A 22,439-nucleotide genomic window follows, 5' to 3' on the forward strand; every position below is an offset into this window, starting at 1 on the left:
ACTGGACAAGGGGAGAAAAGATAGAGTCGAGATAGGAAGAGATAAGTTCCATGGGGCAAGAACAGGCTGAAACAATGGGTCTACCAGGGCAGTCCTGTTTGTGGATCTTGGGAAGGAGGTAGAAGCGGGCTCTGCGGGGTTGGGGAACTATGAGGTTGATGGTCGTGGGGGGAAGATCTCCAGAGGAGATGAGGTCAGTGACAGTCCAGATGGAGGTAGGACCATGACCCCACTACTGAACATCAAACCACTGTTTCCAAGAACCCCCCTGCTCTTCTTCGAAATAGTGTCATGGGATCTTTTATGCCCACCTCAGAGGGCAGACAGGGCCTCGGTTTAACGTCTCATCTGAACGATGGCACCTCCGACAGTGCAGCACTCCGTCAGCACTGCACTGAGAGTATCCGTCTAGATTTTTGTGCTCATGGGGAGGTTTGCTAGTGCTGTTGGGAAGGGTTTAAATTAATTTGGCAGGGGGCTGGGCACCAGGATGCATCATTAGAAAGGGGAAATAAAGTGTTTAAAGGATTGGGAGAGGCAGAGAGCACTAGTTCTTTATCTGAATGCACGCAGCATTCGTAACAAAACAGACGAGTTGACGGTACAAATAACTACACATGGGTATGATCTGGTGGCCATTACAGAAACATGGCTGCAAGGTGACCATGACTGGGAACTAAACATCCAGGGGTATTTGACAATTAGGAAGGACAGACAGAAAAGAAAGGGAGGTGGGGTGGCTATGTTAATAAAGGATGGAATAGTGAGAAATGATATTGGGTCAAAGGATCAGGATAGTGAAACAGTTTGGGTGGAGATAAGGAATAATAAGGGGAAAAAGTCACTAGTGGGCGTAGTCTATAGGCCTCCTAACAGTTGCAACTCTGTTGGTGGGAGTATAAATCAGGAAATAGATGGGGCTTGTAATAAGGGAACAGCTATAATCATGGGGGATTTTAACTTTCATATTGACTGGACAAATCAAATTGGGCAGGGCAGCCTTGAGGAAGAGTTCATAGAGTGCATTAGGGACGGGTTCCTTGAGCAGTATGTTACTGAACCAACCAGGGGGCAGGCAATCTTAGATCTGGTCCTGTGTAATGAGACAGGATTAATAAAAAATGTCCTAGTAAAGGATCCCCTTGGAATGAGTGACCATAACATGGTTGAATTCCAAATTCAGTTGGAGGGTGAGAGAGTTGGATCTCAAACCAGCGTACTAAGCTTAAATAAAGGAGACTATGAAGGTATGAGAGCAGAGTTGACTAAAGTGGACTGGGAAAATAGATTAAAGTGTAAGACGGTACATGAGCAGTGGTGTACATTCAAGGAGATATTTCACAACTTTCAAGAAAAATATATTCCACTCAGGAAAAAGGGGCGTAAAAGAAAAGACAGCCATCCGCGGCTAAGTATCTGAAGGAGAGTATCCGACTGAAAACAAGGGCATATAAAGTAGCCAAATCTAGCGGGAGGATAGAAGATTGGGAAGCATTTAAAAGCCAGCAAAGAATAACTAAAAGATTAATTAAAAAAGGGAAGATAGATTATGAAAGTAAACTCGCAAAAAATATAAAAACAGATAGCAAGAGTTTCTATAGTTATATAAAAAGAAAAAGGGTGGCTAAAGTGAATGTTGGTCCCTTAGAGGACGAGACCGGGAAATTAGTGGTGGGGAACATGGAGATGGCAAAGACGCTGAACAAATATTTTGTGTCAGTCTTTACAGTAGAGGACACTAAAAATATCCCAACACTGGACAAACAGGGGGCTATAGGGGGGGGGGGGGAGGAGCTAAACATGATTAAAATCACTAAGGAGGTGGTACTCGGTAAGATAATGGGACTAAAGGTGGATAAATCCCCTGGACCTGATGGCTTACATCCTAGGGTCTTGAGAAAAGTAGCGGTAGGGATTGTGGATGCATTAGTGGTAATTTTCCAAAACTCCCTGGATTCAGGAAAGGTCCCAGCGGATTGGAAAACTGCTAATGTAACGCCCTTATTTAAAAAGGGAGGTAGACAAAAGGCTGGAAACTATAGACCAGTTAGCCTAACATCTGTGGTTGGTAAAATGTTGGAGTCCATTATTAAGGAAGCAGTAACAGGACATTTGGATAAGAATAATTTAATAGGACAGAGTCAGCATGGTTTTATGAAGGCGAAGTCATGTTTGACAAATTTGCTTGAATTCTTTGAGGATGTAACAAACAGGGTGGATAAAGGGGAACCAGTGGATGTGGTGTATTTGGACTTCCAAAAGGCATTTGACAAGGTGCCACACAAAAGATTACTTCACAAGATAAAAAATCACAGGATTGGGGGTAATATACTGGCATGGGTGGAAGATTGGCTATCTAACAGAAAACAGAGAGTTGGGATAAATGGTTCATTCTCGGGCTGGCAATCAGTGACTAGTGGTGTTCCGCAGGGGTCAGTGCTGGGACCCCAACTCTTTACAATCTATATTAACGATTTGGAGGAGGGGACCAAGTGCAACTTATCCAAGTTTGCCGACAATACAAAGATGGGAGGGAAAGCAGTGAGTGAGGAGGACATAAAAAACCTGCAAAAGGACATAGACAGGCTAAGTGAGTGGGCAGAAATTTGGCAGATGGAATATAATGTTGGAAAGTGTGAGGTTATGCACTTTGGCAGAAAAAATCAAAGAGCAAGTTATTATCTAAATGGAGAGAAACTGCAAAGTGCTACAGTACAAAGGGATCTGGGGGTCCTGGTGCATGAAACACAGAAGGTTAGTATGCAGGTGCAGCAGGTGATCAGGAAGGCCAATGGAATCTTGGCTTTTATTGCAAGGGGGATGGAGTATAAAAACAGGGAAGTCTTGCTTCAGTTATACAGGGTATTGGTGAGGCCACACCTGGAATACTGCGTACAGTTTTGGTTTCCATATTTAAGAAAAGATATACTTGCTCTCGAGACAGTTCAGAGAAGGTTCACTCGGTTGATTCTGGAGATGAGGGGGTTGATGTATGAGGAAAGGTTGAGTAGGTTGGGCCTCTACTCATTGGAATTGAGAAGAATGAGAGGCGATCTTATTGAAACATATAAGATTGTGAGGGGGCTTGATCGGGTGGATGCGGGGAGGATGTTTCCACTGATGGGTGAGACTAGAACTAGGGGGCATAATCTTAGAATAAGGGGCTGCCCTTTCAAAACTGAGATGAGGAGAAGCTTCTTCACTCAGAGGGTGGTAAATCTATGGAATTTGCTACCCCAGAGAGCTGTGGAAGCTGCAACATTAAATAAATTTAAAACGGAGATAGACAGTTTCCTAGCTGATAAGGGAATTAGGGGTTACGGGGAGCGGGCAGGGAAGTGGAGGTGAGTCTAGGTTCGGATCAGCCATGATCCTATTGAATGGCGGAGCAGGCCTGAGGGGCCGTATGGCCTACTCCTGCTCCTACTTCTTATGTTCTTATGAGTAAGAAATAGTAAGGTATTGGGGGGGTCAAACTAAGAGAGAACACAGAATGGTCTAAGATGGGTTTACAGTGCACGTGTGTGAATGCACGAAGCGTAGTAAACAAGGTAAGTGAGCTGCAGGTACAAATAGCCACATGGGAATATGATGTTGTGGCAATAACGGAGACCTGGCTCAAAAAAGGGCAGGATTGGGTATTAACTATTCCTGGTTATAAGGTGTTCAGGAAAGATAGGGAGGGAAAGATAGGAGGTGGCATGGCAGTATTGGTTCAGGAGAATGGTGGGCATAAAAGATCCCATGACACTATTTCGAAGAGCAGGGGGAGTTCTCCCTGGTGTCCTGGCCAATATTTATCCCTCAACCAACATCACTAAAACAGATTATCTGGTCATTATCATCATTTGTGGGAGCTTGCTGTGCGCAAATTGGCTGCCGCATTTCCTACATTACAACAGTGACTACACTTCAAAAATCATTTGTTTGGCTGTGAAGCACTTTGGGGCATTCAGTGGTCGTGAAAGGCGCTATAGAAATGCAAGTCTTTCTTTCAGAAGACATTCTGATGAGATGTTACATCGTTATAGAAACTGAGCTGGAGAGGGAGGATGTTCTGGAGGGGTCAAGTACAGAATCTATATTGCTAGAATTAAGAAATAATAGAGGTGCCATTACACTACTAAGTGTATTCTATAGATCACCAAATAGTGGGAACGATATAGAGGAGCAAATTTGCAGAGAAATTATCGAGAGGAGCAAGAACTATAGAGTAGTGATAATGGGGGACTTCAACTATCCTAATATAGACTGGGATAGTAATAGTGTAAAGGGCAGAGAGGGGGAAGAGTGAAGTGTGTTCAGGAGAACTTTCCTGATCAGTATGTTTCCAGCCCGACGAGGGAGGAGGCATTGCCGGATCTGGTTCTGGGGAATGAGGTGGGTCAAGTGGAGCAAGTGTCAGTAGGTGAACATTTAGGGAACAGTGATCATAGTATCATAAGGTTTAGTTTAGCTATGGAAAAGAACAGGGAGCAATCTAGAGTAAAAATATTTAACTGCGGGAAGGCCAATTTCAGTGGGATGAGAATGGATCTGGCCCGGGTAAACTGGAATCAAAGATTGGCAAGCAAAACTGTAATGGAACAATGAGCTGCCTTTAAAGAGGAAATAGTTCATGTACATTCGAGGTACATTCCCACGAGGGGGAAAGGCAGGGCAACTAAAGTCAGGGCTCCCTGGATGACGAAAGAGATAGAGAGTAAGATGAAGCAGAAAAAGAGTGCGTAGGACAGATGTCAGGTCGAGTATACGTCTGAGAATCAGGCTATATATAGAAAGGTCAGAGGAGAAGTGAAGAAGAAAATAAGAGGGGCAAAGAGGGTATGAGAAGAAAATGGCAGCTAACATAAAAGGGAATCCAAAAGTCTTCTATAGGCATATAAATAGTAAAAGGGTAGTAAGAGGAGGGGTGGGGCCGATTAGGGACCAACAAGGAGACCTACGCATGGAGGCAGAGGGTATGGCTGAGGTACTAAACGAGTACTTTGCATCTATCTTCACCAAGGAAGAGGATGCTGCCATAGACATAGTAAAGGAGGAGGTAGAGGAGACACTTGGTAGGATAAAAATTGATAAACAGGTATTAGAAAGTCTGGCTGTAATTAAAGTAGATAAATCACCAGGAGCGGATGGGATGCATCCTAGGATGCTGAGGGAGTTAAGGGCGGAAATCGCGGAGGTACCGGCCATAAACTTCCAATCCTCCATATGGGGGTGTGGCAAACAGTGAGGATGATACCAATCGATTGCAACAGGACATAGAAAGGCTCGCAGAATGGGCAGACAAGTGGCAGATGGAATTTAATACAGGGAGGTGTGAGGCGATGCATTTTGGCAGAAGGAACAGGGAGAGGCAATATACACTTAATGGCACAGTTTTAAAGAGTGTGCAGGGACAGAGGGACCTAGGAGTTATTGTGCATAGGTCCCTGAAGGAGGCAGGACATATTGAGAGAGTGGTTAACAAAGCATATGGGATCTTGGGTTTCATAAATAGAGGTATTGAGTACAAAAGTAGAGAAGTTATGCTGAACCTTTATAAAGCGCTGGTTAGGCCACAACTGGAGCATTGCGTCCAGTTCTGGTCACCACACATTAGGAAGGATGTGAAGGCCCTTGAGAGGGTGCAGAGGGGATTTACCAGAATGGTTCCGGGGATGGGGGACCTTAGCTACAAGGACAGGTTGGAGAAGCTGGATTTGTTTTCATTACAGCAAAGGAGGTTGAGGGGTGATTTGATAGAGGTGTACAAGATTATGACGGGTTTGGATAGGCTAGACGGGGAAAGGCTGTTCCCACTAGTTGATGGTACAAGGACTAGGGGACACAGATTTAAGGTATTGGGCAAGAGATACAGGGGGGATGTGAGGAAAAACCTTTTTACGCAGCGAGTGGTGAGGACCTGGAACTCACTGCCGACGGAAGTGGTGGAGGCGGAGACACTCAAAGTTTTCAAGGGGAGACTGGATAGGCACTTGGGGGAAATAAACTTGCAGGGCTACGGGGATAGAGCGGGGGAGCGGGACTGACTGGATTGCTCTACAGAGAGCCGGCACGGACTCGATGGGCCGAATGGCCTCCTTCTGTGCCGTTATGACTATGAGATACGGGGCTGGTGCCAGAGGACTGGAGAATTGCAAATGTTACACCATTGTTTAAAAAAGGTTATAAAGATAAACCCAGCAACTACAGGCCAGTCAATTTGACCTCAGTAGTGGGGACGCTTTTAGAAACAATAATCAGAGACAAAATTAACAGTCACTTGGACAAGTGAGGATTAATTAAGGAAAGCCAGCACAGATTTATTAAAGGCAAATCGTGTTTAACCAACTTGATCGAGTTCTTTGATGAGGTAACAGAGAGGGTTGATGAGGGCAATGCGGTTGATGTGGTGTACATGGATTTCCAAAAGGCGTTTGACAAAGTGCCATATAATAGGCTTGCCAACAAAGTTGAAGCCCATGGAATAAAAGGGACAGTGGCAGCATGGATAGGGAATTGGCTCAGTGACAGGAAACAGAGAGTAGTGGTGAACGGTTGTTTTTCGGACTGGAGGAAGGTATACAGTGGTGTTCCCCAGGGGTCTGTACTAGGACCACTGCTTTAATGATATATATTAATGACTTGGATGTGGGTGTACAGGGCAGAATTTCAAAATTTGCAGATGACACAAAACTTGGAAGTATAGTGAACAGTGAGGAGGAGAGTGATAGACTTCAGGAAGACATAGACAGGCTGGTGGAATGGGCGGACACGTGGCAGATGAAATTTAACGCAGAAAAGTGTGAAGTGATACATTTTGGTAGAAAGAATGAGGAGAGGAAATATAAACTAAAGGGTACAATCCTAAAGGGGTGCATGAACAGTGAGACCTGGGGGTATATGTGCACAAATCGTTGAAGGTGGCAGGGCAGGTTGAGAAAGCAGTTAAAAAAGTATACGGGATCCTGGGCTTCATAAATAGAGGGATAGAGTACAAAAGTGTAGAAATTATGATGAACCTTTATAAAACACAGGTTCGGCCCTAATTGGAGTATTGTGTCCAATTCTGGGCACCGCACTTTAGGAAGGATGTGAAGGCCTTAGAGAGGGTGCAGAAAAGATTTACGAGAATGGTTCCAGGGATGAGGGACTTCAATTACATGGATAGACTGAAGAAGCTGGGGTTGTTCTCCTTGGAGCAGAGAAGGGTGAGAGGAGATTTGATAGAGGTGTTCAAAATCATGAGTAGATAGAGAGAAACTATTCCCATTGGCAGAAGGGTCAAGAACCAGAAGACACAGATTTAAGGTGATTGGCAGAAGAACCAAATGTGATGTAAGAAAAAACTTTTTACGCAGCGAGTGGTTAGGATCTGGAATGCACTGCCTGAAAGGGTGGTGGAGGCAGATTCAATCGTGGCTTTCAAAAGGGAATTGGATAAGTACCTAAATGAAAAATATTTGCAGTGCTACGGGGAAAGGGCCGGGGGATGGGACGAGCTCGATGGTCCGAATGGCCTCCTTCTGTACTGTAACCATTCTATGATTCTATTCTGAGTCTCTGGAGTGGGACTGGAACCCACAATCTTCTGACTCAGCGATGAATGTGCTGCCCACTGAGCCACGGCCGACACAACAGTCTACAGGGAGTGGGCTGGCTGTTGCTGAAGTACTTTTTTGGTAGTTTAAAGGCTTATGTTGGAATCAGTTGCTTACAGACATGGGTGACCTTGTAGGTCTTCCTCTTGGAATTGAGCATGATTAGGAGAATGAAGAGAGGCCACGCAGAGCAGGACAAGCTGCTAGAAGAGGGAGGAGGCCTAGATTTAGGTGCTCAAGTCTCTGGAGTGGTACTTGAACCCACAACCTACCAACTGAGCCACAGCTGACACAGCTGAAAACCCACATACTGTACATGATATTCGTTGCCTTTGTCTACAGACGTCTTCAAAACATCCAATTAAACAAGAGTGACCATTTGGGTGAATCTAAAGGTCAAAGATGTGTGGCGAAAGTCAGCGGCCTCAGGGCAGGAAGGTGAAAGGTCACGCACCCGGGGCAGGAAGGTGAAAGGTCACGCACCCGGGGCAGGTAGGTGGAAGGTCACGCACCCGGGGCAGGAAGGTGAAAGGTCACGCACCCGGGGCAGGAAGGTCATGCACCACAGTGAGTGTCAGTGCCCTCAGGTTGGTTGTTGTCTCGGTACATTTTTCATCCTAAAGAATTTTGCCGCTCTTTATCTCTGGCAGTTTCCCTTTCACTCACCGTCTTTCTCAGAGATTAAAGAGTCCAGTGGATTCAACATCGTCACTGGGTGAATGACCTTTCTCTGTGCTCTCATTGGAGTAGCACTGGGCACAATGTGGAGCTGTTAAGTGGCACTTGCTCACCAATAATCTGCTCACCGATGCTCAGCTTGGGTTCTGCCAGAACCACTCAGCTCCAGACCTCATGAAAGCCTTGGTCCAAACACGGACAAAAGAGCTGAATTCCTGAGGGGAGGGGAGATTGACCGCCCTGGACAGGAACCCCTGTTGGAACTTTTACAGTTACTGTCCCTCAGGCCTCAAGTCTAGCCATACTGACCACATGTTGCACTGGTGGTGGATCATTGCTCCAGCTGTGTAATCCCTGTGCCGATCCTCCTGCGAAATGTTGGTGATCCATGGGATTGGTGAGCTCAGTAAGGAACAGCGACAGTCCTCGGGAGATACACACATCTCATCCTGCAGAATCTGGACAACAACAATTAACAATGCACTTTGGCAGCACTAATCTGGAAAGACAGTATAATATAAATGGCACAATTTTGAAAAGTGTAGATGAGCAGAGAGACCTTGGTGTTCATATACACAAACCCTTAAAGGTGTAACGGCAAGTTGATTAGGTGGTTAAAAAAGCATATGGGTTACTTGGCTTTATAACTAAGAACATAAGAATTAGGAGCAGGAGTTGGCCATTCGGCCCCTCGAGCCTGCTCCGCCATTCAATAAGGTCATGGCTGATCATCAACCTCAACTTCACATTCCCGCCCGATCCCCATACCCCTTGATTCCCTTAATATCCGAAAATCCATCGACCTCTGTCCTGAATATACTCAATGACTGAGCCTCCTCAGCCCTCTGGGGTAGAGAATTCCAAAGATTCACCACCCTCTGAGTGAAGAAATTTCTCCTCATCTCAGTCCTAAATGGCCAACCCCTTATTCTGAGACTGTGACCCCTGGTTCTAGACTCCCCAGCCAGGGGAAACATCCTCCCTGCATCTACCCTGTCAAGCCCTGTAAGAATTTTGTATGTTTCAATGAGATCACCTCTCATTCTTCTAAACTCTAGAGAATATAGGCCTAGTCTACTCAATCTCTCCTCATAGGACAATCCCCCCATCCCAGGAACCAGTCTGGTGAACCTTCGTTGCACTCCCTCTATGGCAAGTATATCCTTCCTTAGGTAAGGAGACCAAAACTGTACACAATACTCCAGGTGTGGTCTCACCAGGGCCCTATATAATTGCAGTAAGGCTTCTTTACTCTTATACTCAAATCCTCTTGTAATAAAGGCCAACATACCATTTGCTTTCCGAATTGCTTGCTGTACCTGCATGTTAACTTTCAGTGATTCGTGTACAAGGACACCCAGGTCCCTCTGGACACCAACATTTCCCAATCTCTCACCATTTAAAAAAATATTCTGTTGTTCTATTTTTCCTGCCAAAGTGAATAATTTCACATTTCTCCACATTATATTCCATCTGCCATGTTCTTGCTCACTCACTTAACCTGTCTATGTCCCTTTGCATCCTCTTTGCGACGCCCTCACAGGTTACTAGCTTTGTATCGTCAGCAAACTTGGATACATTACACTCGGTCCCTTTATCCAAATCATTAATCTAGATTGCAATAGAGGAATAGAATATAAAACCAAAGAGATCGTGCTGGAACTTTATAAATCACCGGTTAGGCCTCAGCTGGAGTGTTGTGGACAATTCTGGGCACATTTCAGGAAAGATGTAAAGGCCTGAGAGAGGGGACCGAGGAGGTTCCCCAGGATGTTACCGGGGATGAGGGACTTCAGTTATGAGGAGAGGTTGGAAAAGTTCGGACTGTCCTCCTTGGAACAGAGAAGGTTCAGAGGTGACCGAATAGAGGTTTTCAAGATGATGAGGTTTTGATAGAGTAGAGAGAAACTATTCCCTCCGGTGAGTGGGTCAATAGCCAGAGGTCATCGATTCACAATCACTGGGAAAAGATCGAGAGGGGAGACGGGGAGAAATGTTTTCACTGAGTTGTGGGGATCTGGAACACTCAACCTGAAAAGGTGGTGGAAGCTGATCCCATCAATAATGTTAAAAGGGAGTTGGACGGGTTCTTGAGGGTGAGGAACTGACAGGGTTACGGACAATACGCGGGGGGGTGGGACTGACAGGGTTACGGACAATACGCGGAGGGTGGGACTGACAGGGTTACGGACAATACGCGGGGGGAGTGGGACTGACAGGGTTACGGACAATACGCGGGGGGTGGGACTGACAGGGTTACGGACAATACGCGGAGGGTGGGACTGACAGGGTTACGGACAATACGCGGGGGGAGTGGGACTGACAGGGTTACGGACAATACGCGGGGGGTGGGACTGACAGGGTTACGGACAATACGCGGGGGAGTGGGACTGACAGAGTTACGGACAATACGCGGGGGGAGTGGGACTGACAGGGTTACGGACAACACGCGGGGGGGTGGGACTGACAGGGTTACGGACAATACGCGGGGGGAGTGGGACTGACAGGGTTACGGACAATACGCGGGGGGTGGGACTGACAGGGTTACGGACAATACGCGGGGGGGTGGGACTGACAGGGTTACGGACAATACGCGGGGGTGTGTGACTGACAGGGTTACGGACAATACGCGGGGGGGTGGGACTGACAGGGTTACGGACAATACGCGAGGGGGTGGGACTGACAGGGTTACGGACAATACGCGGAGGGTGGGACTGACAGGGTTACGGACAATACGCGGGGGGGTGGGACTGACAGGGTTACGGACAATACGCGGGGGGGTGGGACTGACAGGGTTACGGACAATACGCGGGGGGTGGGACTGACAGGGTTACGGACAATACGCGGGGGTGGGACTGACAGGGTTACGGACAATACGCGGGGGGGTGGGACTGACAGGGTTACGGACAATACGCGGGGGGGTGGGACTGACAGGGTTACGGACAATACGCGGGGGGGTGGGACTGACAGGGTTACGGACAATACGCGGGGGGGTGGGACTGACAGGGTTACGGACAATACGCGGGGGGGTGGGACTGACAGGGTTACGGACAATACGCGGGTGTGTGGGACTGACAGGGTTACGGACAATACGCGGGGGGGGTGGGACTGACAGGGTTACGGACAATACGCGGGGGGGTGGGACTGACAGGGTTACGGACAATACGCGGGGGGGTGGGACTGACAGGGTTACGGACAATACGCAGGGGGGTGGGACTGACAGGGTTACGGACAATACGCGGGTGTGTGGGACTGACAGGGTTACGGACAATACGCGGGGGGGTGGGACTGACAGGGTTACGGACAATACGCGGGGGGGTGGGACTGACAGGGTTACGGACAATACGCGGGGGTGTGTGACTGACAGGGTTACGGACAATACGCGGGGGGGTGGAACTGACAGGGTTACGGACAATACGCGGGGGGTGGGACTGACAGGGTTACGGACAATACGCGGGGGGGTGGGACTGATGGGGTTACGGACAATACGCGGGGGGTGAGGAACTGACAGGGTTACGGACAATACGCGGGGGGGTGGGACTGACAGGGTTACGGACAATACGCGGGGGGTGGGACTGATGGGGTTACGGACAATAAGCGGGGGGGTGAGGAACTGACAGGGTTACGGACAATACGCGGGGGGGTGGGACTGACAGGGTTACGGACAATAAGCGGGGGTGGGACTGACAGGGTTACGGACAATACGCGGGGGGGTGGGACTGACAGGGTTACGGACAATACGCGGGGGGGGTGGGACTGACAGGGTTACGGACAATACGCGGGGAGTGGGACTGACAGGGTTACGGACAATACGCGGGGGGGTGGGACTGACAGGGTTACGGACAATACGCGGGGAGTGGGACTGACAGGGTTACGGACAATACGCGGGGGTGAGGAACTGACAGGGTTACGGACAATACGCGGGGGGGGGGTGGGACTGAGCACGACGGCTCGCTCAAAGAGCCAGCACAGGCCCGACGGGCCGAATGGCCTCCTCCTGTGCTGTGTAAATGCAAGTTGTCATTGTTGCTGTGTTGGCCTGTAGAATACACTCAGCAGCGGAACAGCTCCTCTATTGTTCCTTAACTCTAACCAAATAGTTTCTGTCTTTGTCCTTCAAGTACATCATCTCTTTCCAGTGCTGTAACAGTATCTTTGATCAATACTGCCCCACCACCTCCTTTCCTTCCCTTTTTCTCCTAAATACATTGTAGCCAGGATTATGATGTTCCCAATCCTTCCCATGTTTGAGCCAGGTCTCCGTTACTGCCGCTGTATCATAATCCCATGTGGCAGTTTGTGCCTGCAGCTCACCAACTTTACTTACCACGCTATGTGCATTTACGCACACACACTCTAACCCCGCCTTACTCTGCTTTGCATTTCTCCCCTGTCTGATCTCTCCTATCCCATCAAATGTCTATTTTTTGGTTAGCTTGGAGTCAACTTGGAGCAGCCACTGGCCAATGACCTGCCCAATGGACAAAGACAAACCATTAGTAAGCCTGGTACACCGGTGGGCACAGAGAACACAGACTCACCTGCCCAGATGGGCACAGAGAACAGACTCACCTGCCCAGATGGGCACAGAGAACAGACTCACCTGCCCAGATGGGCACAGAGAACAGACTCACCTGCCCAGGTGGGCACAGAGAACAGACTCACCTGCCCAGGTGGGCACAGAGAACAGACTCACCTGCCCAGGTGGGCACAGAGAACAGACTCACCTGCCCAGATGGGCACAGAGAACAGACTCACCTGCCCAGGTGGGCACAGAGAACAGACTCACCTGCCCAGGTGGGCACAGAGAACAGACTCACCTGCCCAGGTGGGCACAGAGAACAGACTCACCTGCCCAGGTGGGCACAGAGAACAGACTCACCTGCCCAGGTGGGCACAGAGAACAGACTCACCTGCCCAGATGGGCACAGGCAACCTGGCTCACAGGCCTCCTGTTGGCATTCCACTTCAGGTTGAAGGTCTGAGCAGGTGCGGGGGCAGATGTTGGCACAGGTGCTGAAGGTTTGGTTTTCTGGACAGCCTAGGAAACCAGTAAATAGATGTTAACAAACTAATACCATCGTAACGTAAATCTCTATTGCAGTAAAGCCATCAAACTTTACTATAGTAGAATCATAGAATGATACAGTACAGAAGGAGGTCATTCGGCCCATCGGTCTCTTTGGTAGAGCTATCCATTTACTCCCACTCCCCTGCTCTCTCCCCATAGCCCTGCAGACATTTCCCCTTCACGTATTTATTCAGTTCCCTTTGGAAGGTTATTGTTGAATCTGCTTCCACCGCCCTTTCAGGCAGTGAATTCCAGATCACAACAACTCGCTGCGTAAAAGAATGTTTCCTCATGTCGCCTCTGGTTCTTTTGCCCATCACCTTCAATCTGTGTCCCCTGGTTACCGACCTTCTGCCACTGGAAACAGTTTCTCCTTATTTACTCTATCAAAACCCCTCATGATTTTGAACACCTCCAGTATAGAAACATAGAAGATAGGAGCAGGAGTAGGCCATTCGGCCCCTCGAGCCTGCTCCGCCATTCAATGAGATCATGGCTGATCATCCAAATTCAGTACCCTGTCCCTGCTTTCTCCCCATATCCCTTGATCCCTTTAGCCTTAAGAAATATATCCAACTCCTTCTTGAATATATTTAATGAATTGGCCTCAACTGCCTTGTGTGGTAGAGAATTCCACAGGTTCACCACTCTCTGGGTGAAGAAATTCCTCCTCATCTCTGTCCTAAATGGCTTACCCCTTATCCTTAGACTGTGACCCCTGGTTCTGGACTCCCCGGCCATCGGGAACATCCTTCCTGCATCCAGTCTGTCCAGTCCTGTTAGAATTTTATAAGTTTCAATGAGATCCCCTCTCATTCTTCTAAACTCTAGCGAATATAAGCCTAATCGACCCAATCTCTCCTCATACGTCATTCCTGCCATCCCAGGTATCAGTCTGGTGAATCTTCGCTGCACTCTCTCCATGGCAAGAATATCCTTCCTCAGATAAGGCGACCAAAACTGCACACAATACTCAAGGTGTGGTCTCACCAAGGCCCTGTACAACTGCAGCAAGACATCCTTGCTCCTGTACTCAAACCCTCTCGCTATGAAGGCCAACATTCCATTTGCCTTCTTAACCGCCTGCTGCACCTGCATGCTTACCTTCAGCGACTGGTGCACAAGGACACCCAGGTCTCGTTGCACTTCCCCTTTTCCCAATCTATTGCCGTTCAGATAATAACCTGTCTTCCTGTTTTTGCCACCGAAGTGGATAATCTCGCATTTATCCACATTATACTGCATTTGCCATGCATCTGCCCAATCACCCAACCTGTCCAAATCATACTGGAGTTTCTCTGCATCCTCCTCACAGCACACACGCCCACCCAGCTTTGTGTCGTCTGCAAACTTGGAGATATTACATCTAGTTCCCTCATCTAGATCATTTATATATAGTGTGAATAGCTGGGGTCCTAGGACTGATCCCTGCAGTACCCCACTAGTCACTGCCTGCCACTCGGAAAACGACCCGTTTATTCCAACTCTTTGCTTTCTGTCCGCCAACAGTTCTCTATCCAAGTCAATACCTTGCCCCCAATCCCATTGCCTTAATTTTGCACGCTAATCTCTTATGCGGGACCTTATCGAAAGCCTTCTGAAAGTCCAAATACACCACATCCACTGGCGCTCCCTTATCTATTCTACCAGTTACATCCTCAAAAAATTCCAGTAGATTAGTCAAGCATGATTTACCTTTTGTAACTCGAGCTCTCACCTGGGCAGGGCATCTGGTTGCACTCCGCTGTCTGAACAGTCTCTCTGTCACAGGGTGGGTCGTCCACTGTCCTTCCACAGCTACGACTGCGAATCCGTTGCCCAACCCCACAGCTGCTGGAGCAATCGCTCCACACGGACCAGACGCTCAGCTCTGGACACTGCGAATCGCTGCAGTCAAATGTTCCATTAACACAGGTACTGGAACAGAAAGAGGCATTTCTGTTCAACAAAGGAGAACGACAGGTGGCGGGGAAACTTTCAGAGACAATAATCCGGGACAAGATTACTTGTCACTTGGAAAAATATGGGTTAATAAATGAAAGTCAGCACCGATTTGTTAAAGGCAAATCATGTTTGACTAACTTCCGTCATTTGGATGAGACGTTAAACTGAGGCCCCGTCTGCTCTCTCAGGTGAATGTAAAAGATCCCATGGCACTATTTCAAAAAAGAGCAGGGGAGTTATCCCCAGTGTCCTGGCCAATATTTATCCCTCAGTTATCTGGTCATTATTACATTGCTGTGTGTGGGAGCTTGCTGTGCACAAATTGGCTGCTGCATTTCCTACATTACAACAGTGATTACACTTCAAAAAGTACTTCCTCGGCTGTAAAGCACTTTGGGAAATCCTGAGGTCATGAAAGGCGCTATATAAATGCAAGTCTTTCTTTAACTCGATTGAGTTCCTTGATGAAGTAAAGGAGAGGGTTGATGAGGGTAGTGCGGTTGATGTTGCGTGTATGGACTTTCAAAAGGCATTTGATAAAGTACCACATAATAGACTTGTCAGCAAAATTGAAGCCCATGGGATTAAAGGGACAGTGGCAGCGTGGATACAAAACTGGCTGCGGGACAGAGAGCAGAGAGCAGTGGTGAGTAGTGGTGAACGGTTGTTTTTCAGACTGGAGGGAAGTGTACAGTGGTGTTCCCCAGGGGGTGGTATTGGGACCACTGCTCTTTGATATATATTAGTGATCTGGACTTGGGTGTACAGGGGATAATTACAAAGTCTGCAGATGGTACAAAACTCAGAAATGTAGTAAACAGTGAGGAGGATAGTAACAAACTTCAGGAGGACACAGACAGACTGGTGAAATGGGCGGACACACGGCAGATGAAATTTAACGCAGAGAAGGGTGAAGTGATACATTTTGGTAGGAAGAATGAGGAGAGGCAATATAAACTAAATGGTCCAGTTTTAAAGAGGGTGCAGGAACAGAGAGGCCTCGGGGTGTATGTACACAAATCTTAGAAGGTGACAGGACAAGTTGAGAAGGCTGTTAAAAAAGCACACGGGATCCTTGGCCTTATTAATAGAGGCACAGAGTACAAAAGCAGGGAAGTTATGCTAAGCCTTTATAAACCACTGGTTACGGCTCAGCTGGAGTATTGTGTTCAATTCTGGGCACCGCACTTTATATAACCCGATGTAATCCCTCGAGTATAGAAGGTTAAGTGGCGATCTAATCGAGGTGTCTAAGATGTTAAAAGGATTCGATAGGGTGGATAGAGAGAAACTATTTCCTCTGATGGGTGAATCAAAAACAAGGGGGCATAATCTTAAAATCAGGATCACTTCTTCACACAAAGGGGAGTGGAAACCAGGAACTCTCTCCCCCAAAAGGCTGTGGATGCTGAGGGACAACTGGAGCTTTCAAGATTGAGATTACTACATTTCTGTTAGAAAAGACCTTTCATGGCCTCAGAATGTCCCAAAGCGCTTTACAGTGAATGAAGTACTTTTGAAGTTTAGTGACTGTTGTAATGTAGGAAACGCTGCAGCCAATTTGCGCACAGCAAGATCCCACAAACAGCAATGATCAGATCTTCTGATTTTTAGGTGTTGGTTGAGGGATAAATATTGGCCAGGACACCGGGGAGAACTCCCCCCGCTCTTCTTCAAAATAGTGCTCTGGGATCTTTCACGCCCACCTGAGGGGTTAGACGGGGCCGCGGTAGATGTGGTGTATCTGGATTTTCAGAAGGCCTTCGATAAGGTCCCACACAAGAGGTTGGTGAACAAAACTAGGGCACATGTAATTGGGGGTAATATACTAGCATGGATTGAGAATTGGTTAACAGACAGAAAACAAAGAGTATGGATAAACGGGTCTTTTTTAGGATGGCAGGCTGTGACTAGTGGGGTACCGCAAGGATCGGTGCTTGGGCCCCAGCTATTTACAATCTATATCAATGATTTGGATGAGGGGACTAAATGTAACATTTCCAAATTTGCTGATGATACAAAGCTAGGTGGCAGTGTCAATTGTGAAGAGGATGTGAAGAGGGATCTCGACAGGCTCAGTGAGTGGGCGAGAACATGGCAGATGGAATATAATGTGGATCTGATTGAAAGGTGGAGCAGGTTTGAGGGGCTGAATGGCCTCCTCCTGTCCCTCTGTTCCAGTTTAAGGAATGCCTCCTGAGAGGAATGGGTCAATTACAACACAAACTGAGTGAGAATTCCAGTAACTGCACAGTTTTGATCTCCTTACCAAAGGAAGGATATACTTGCCTTGGAGGCGGAGCAACGAAGGTTCACTAGATTGATTCCTGGGATGAGAGGGCTGTCCTATGAGGAGAGATTGTGTAGAATGGGCCGATACTCTCTGGAGTTTAGAAGAATGAGAGGTGATCTCATTGAAACACAAGATTCTGAAGTAGATGCTGAGAGGCTGTTTCCCCTGGCTGGAGAGTCTAGAACCAGGGGTCACAGTCTCAGGATAAGGGGTCGGCTATTTAAGACCGAGATGAGGAGGAATTTCTTCACTCAGAGGGTTGTGAATCTTTGGAATGCCCCAGACGGCTGTGAATGCTGAGTCTTTGAGTATATTCAAGGCTGAGATAGATTTTTGGACTCTAGGGGAATCAAGGGATATGGAGATCGGGCGGGAAAGTGGAGTTGAGGTCGAACATCAGCCGTGATCTCATTGAATGGCGGAGCAGGCTCGAGGGGCCGTATGGCCGACTCCTGCTCCTATTTCTTATTTTCTTATATTCAGGGTATAAATCTGTACACTAATCACTAAACACAAACATACCAGTTGCCACAGGGGACTGGGATACTCTCTCCTGGCTGATATTCCACAGTGTGGTTTGAGCTAGGTAACCCACAGCGACAATCCGAGACTGACACACAGCGAGAATCCTGCAACAACTGACCCCTGGGGCACCGGCAACCTGGGTGGAAAGAGATCAAAGGTCAGAGTGTGTAGGGTCACATCCTGGGGCGCCATTTCTGGGCTTGTAAGGTACAGAGCGAAATGTTACAACAGGTTATAGAGGGTGGTTTAAGTAGAGTTAGTTCAGGGTGATGCGAGCACTGACAACAGCAAAAGGCCTGGAAGAATGACGGCGTTCAGTATTAGTGAGACTCCAGGAGATCTCGCTCTGTCGGCCCATCCCCCACTCACTGGGCCTGACCGCGGGCATCTCGTATACTGAAACAAGCTGGTATCAGACTAGAGTGAATCTGTAACAGTCTCAGAGTCCTGTACAGGGTCACACCAGGAGTGAACCAGTTACAATCTCACTCAGAGTCCTGTACAGGGTCACACCAGGAGTGAACCAGTTAGTCTCACTCAGAGTCCTGTACAGTCTCACACCTGGAGTCCCTGTGACAGTCTCACTCAGTGCGCTGATCTGAGTGAGGTAGCTATTCTGAAATGCCGTACCAGGTTTGCACGTTCCCTGCAGACACTGCACATGGTCCCATAGGTCGGTACAGGTTCTCGGACAGTGATTCGCACACGACACAAACTCTTTTCCTCGGTCTTCACAGAGCTCGCCTGAAAAAGATAACAACAGTTGGAAAGCATACCGCCCGGGCTTGACATCTGTGTTAGTAAATGGTCACATCAAGTACAAAGCAGGCTCCACCTGATTGGCAGCTCAATTCCATTTACCCACCTTAGCTCCATTTCCCCACCTTAGCTCCATTTCCCTTGATACCCTTACCAGCCAAGGCTCAGTGGGCAGCACTCTCTCTTGTCTCGGAGTCAGAAGGTTGTGGGTTCAAGTCCCACTCCAGAGACTTGAGCACAAAATATAGGCTGACACTCCAGTGCAGTGCTGAGGGAGTGCTGCACCGTCGGAGGTGCCGTCTTTTGTCAGTCAGAGCCCGAACCCAGAACAACTAGGCCAGGGTAGCTGTGGGAGATCTTATCGATATCTGGCTCCCAGTACAATAGCTCAGGTATTGGTTACAGAGTATAGCACCCTTGACACTGTCCCATCAAACACTCCCAGGGCAGGTACAGCACGGGTTAGATACAGTGTAAAGCTCCCTCTACACTGTCCCCATCAAACACTCCCAGGGCAGGTACAGCACGGGTTAGATACAGAGTAAAGCTCCCTGAGTGCGGTGGCGTTGAGTGAAGTGAGAGTTTGGTAAGTGGGAGAAAAGTCATTTAAGTGTATTTAGTGAATTTTAGTGAGTGAATAAGTTAATTATTTGAAGTAAGTTTAATTTTTAAGTGTAAATTAAGCTTTGGGGAGTTTAAACCGGAAGTAGAATCCGGGTATAAAAAGGGGCGGAACTAGTGCGGCAGCTCTGAGTGCGGTGGCGTTGAGTGAAGCGAGAGTTTGGTAAGTGGGAGAGTTCAGGCAAGTGGGAGGTGAGGGGGTGTTTTTGCTCTTTTTGTTCCCCACTCTCAGGCTTAGACAGCACTGCGGAAGCGGAGCAGCGAGACGAATCTGTTAGATCCGTGTGTTAATGGAGACACGGAATGCAGGAGTTGATTTAACAAGTGTTTACTGAACAAAGTCTGGAGGTGAACTAACAACACAAGACGCTACACAGGCTTATATACCCGAGTGGTCACTACTGGTACTACAGTATACAGGGGCTTCAAAAACATAGTTCCTCTTAAAGGTACATACACCACAATTCCTGCCCTTTTAGATAAATAGTACACAACATTTTAAGTAATCATTAAATAGCATTTTTACAAGAACAATAATATACACATTTGCTGAAGTTAATCAATTACAAATTCAGTCTCTCTAGAGGCTTCCTGACTTGGTCCGGATAACGCCTCAGTGGTGTAGTAGGTTCTTTTGGCAAGGTCGATTCGGCTTCAATGCCAGTGTCGGGTTCATCTGGTTCCAGTATCACCGGATCGGAGGTAGATACTATGGGTATCTCTGCTTCATCATTAGGCGTATAGAGTTGTGGTGTAGGTTATCCTTTTTCGGATGACTCTATGATCTGGTCAGCATGGCGCCTTATTATGCTTTCTCCAATGTCCACGGTATACATCAGCGGTCCTAGTCGTGTGCAAATAGTTCCAGGCTGCCATTTTTCGGTACGGTAGTCCCGGGCCAAAACTGGTTGACCTATCTGGAAGGTTCTAGTTGGCCTTACATTCATGCTTTGAAATTGCCGGTTCTCTACGTCCCTTCTGACGTTTGGCTTGACCAAATCCAGCCGGCATCTTAGTCTTCCATTGAAAAACATCATGGCGGGGGTTTGGTTTGTAACCACATGTGTTGCATTCCTGTACGCAAACAAGAAGTTATCTACCTTATGTTGTAGATTTATGTCTTCATTACCCATGGCCTTTATGGCCTTCTTGAAGGTCTGGACAAACCTTTCAGCCAATCCATTGGTGGCGGGATGGTATGGGGCGGATGTGTAGTGCTTAACCCCATTGTTTTTTTTAAGAACTTCCTGAATTCTTCGGACACAAATTGCGGTCCATTATCAGAACAGATCTGTTCAGGCAGCCCATTCCTGGCAAATATGGTCCTTAATACTGTGATGGTTTTTTCCGTGGTGGTGGTGGACATCTTTATTACCTCCGGCCACTTGGAGTGTGCATCCACCGCGATTAAGTACATTGAGTCCATAAATGGACCAGCAAAGTCGATATGTACCCTTTGCCATGGAGTTGAGGGCCACTCCCATGGATGTGGAGGGGCTTGTGGTGGGGCGTTTTGGACCTTCTGGCATCCGAGACAGCTCTTGGTCATTTCTTCGATGTCTCCATCGATACCTGGCCACCACACAAACGCTCTGGCTAAGTTTTTCATTTTCACTCCACCCAGGTGCCCCTCGTGAAGCTCCTTTAGCACTCTATCCTTGAGTTTGGGTGGAATCACCACTCTGGATCCACACATCAAGGTTCCTCGGCACACTGACAGCTGTTCTCTTCTTTGTGAGAATGCTGGCAACAGTGGTTCGCCATGTGCTGGCCATCCCTTCACCGTTAAATCGTAGACTCGTGAGAGAGCCGGGTGATTTCGCGTTTCCTTTTCAATGGTAGAATTTGTCACCGGTAGACATTCCATTATGGTCGAGTGGAATATCTCCACTGGGTCCACTGTAGGCACCTCTTCCACCGTTGGCAACGGTAGGCACGATAACCCGTCAGCATTCCCATGCTGTTTTGTTCCTTTGTATTCTATGTCATATTGGTGTGCCTCTAGGAAAAGGGACCACCTCTGTAGCCTTTGCGCTGTCATAATGGGAAGGCCCTTTTTAGGGTTGAATATGGAGACGAGGGGTTGATGGTCAGTCAGCAAGGTAAATTTTTGTCCGTGTAGGTAATGGTTGAATTTCTTCACCCCCCACACCAGGCTGAGTGCCTCCCTGTCGATCTGGGCATAGTTACGCTCAGCTGAGTTCAATGAGCGTGACGCAAAAGCTATTGGCCACTCTGAGCCATCAGGGAATCTATGCGATAATACCGCTCCCACGCCGTAAGGGGATGCATCGCACGCCAGTCTGATTGGCAGTGATGGGTTGTAATGAGCCTACACTTCCCTGGACGTGATGAAGCCTTTACATTTATGGAAGGCACGTTTACAGTCTTCGCTCCATTTCCAAACTACTCCCGTTTATAGCAGTGCGTTAAGCGGGTGCAGAACCATCGACAAGTTTGGTAAAAATTTATGATAGTAATTTACTAATCCCAGGAACGACCTTAATTGTGAGACATTTTCAGGCGCTGGGGCCTTTACGACCACTTCAATTTTTTCAGGTGACTTATGCAACCCTTCTTCGTTAATGACATGGCCACAATATGATATTTGTTTCTGGAAAAACTCGCACTTGGGGCGATTTGCTCGTAGGCCCCGTTCTCTCAGCCTCGTGAGCACCTGCTCCAAGTTGGCAAGGTGCTCGTTGTCGTTTTCTCCTGTTACAAGGATGTCGCCTAGGTAGCATTGAGTCCCCGGAATCCCTTGCAGGACTTGCTCCATAGCTCTTTGCCAGATAGCCGGAGCTGATGCCACTCCGAAAACCAGTCGATTGTACTGGTACAGGCCTTTGTGTGTGTTTATCATGAGATACTTTTTAGAGGTCTCCTCAACCTCCATCTGTAGATATGCCTGTGCTAAGTCAATTTTCGGTGAAACGTTTCCCTCCGGATAGTGAGGCGAAAATAT

General features: G+C 47.8%; 1 protein-coding gene across 1 annotated transcript in view; it reads right to left on the reverse strand.

Annotated features, from left to right (window-relative positions):
- The window catches only part of sspo (SCO-spondin), a 546,162-nt gene that overhangs the window by 45,130 nt on the left and 478,593 nt on the right, over positions 1-22,439 (reverse strand). Inside the window, exons 48-52 of the mRNA XM_085993923.1 lie at positions 18,725-18,838; positions 18,092-18,230; positions 15,050-15,249; positions 13,175-13,302; positions 8,571-8,719 (exon numbers count right to left, since the gene is read on the reverse strand). Coding sequence (XP_085850049.1) covers positions 8,571-8,719; positions 13,175-13,302; positions 15,050-15,249; positions 18,092-18,230; positions 18,725-18,838 — 730 coding nt within the window. The remainder of the gene's footprint in view (positions 1-8,570; positions 8,720-13,174; positions 13,303-15,049; positions 15,250-18,091; positions 18,231-18,724; positions 18,839-22,439) is intronic.

This window comes from Somniosus microcephalus, chromosome 7, assembly GCF_052327205.1.
Source record: "Somniosus microcephalus isolate GS21.2 chromosome 7, FLI_Smic_1.0, whole genome shotgun sequence".
NCBI classification, from domain to species: domain Eukaryota; kingdom Metazoa; phylum Chordata; class Chondrichthyes; order Squaliformes; family Somniosidae; genus Somniosus; species Somniosus microcephalus.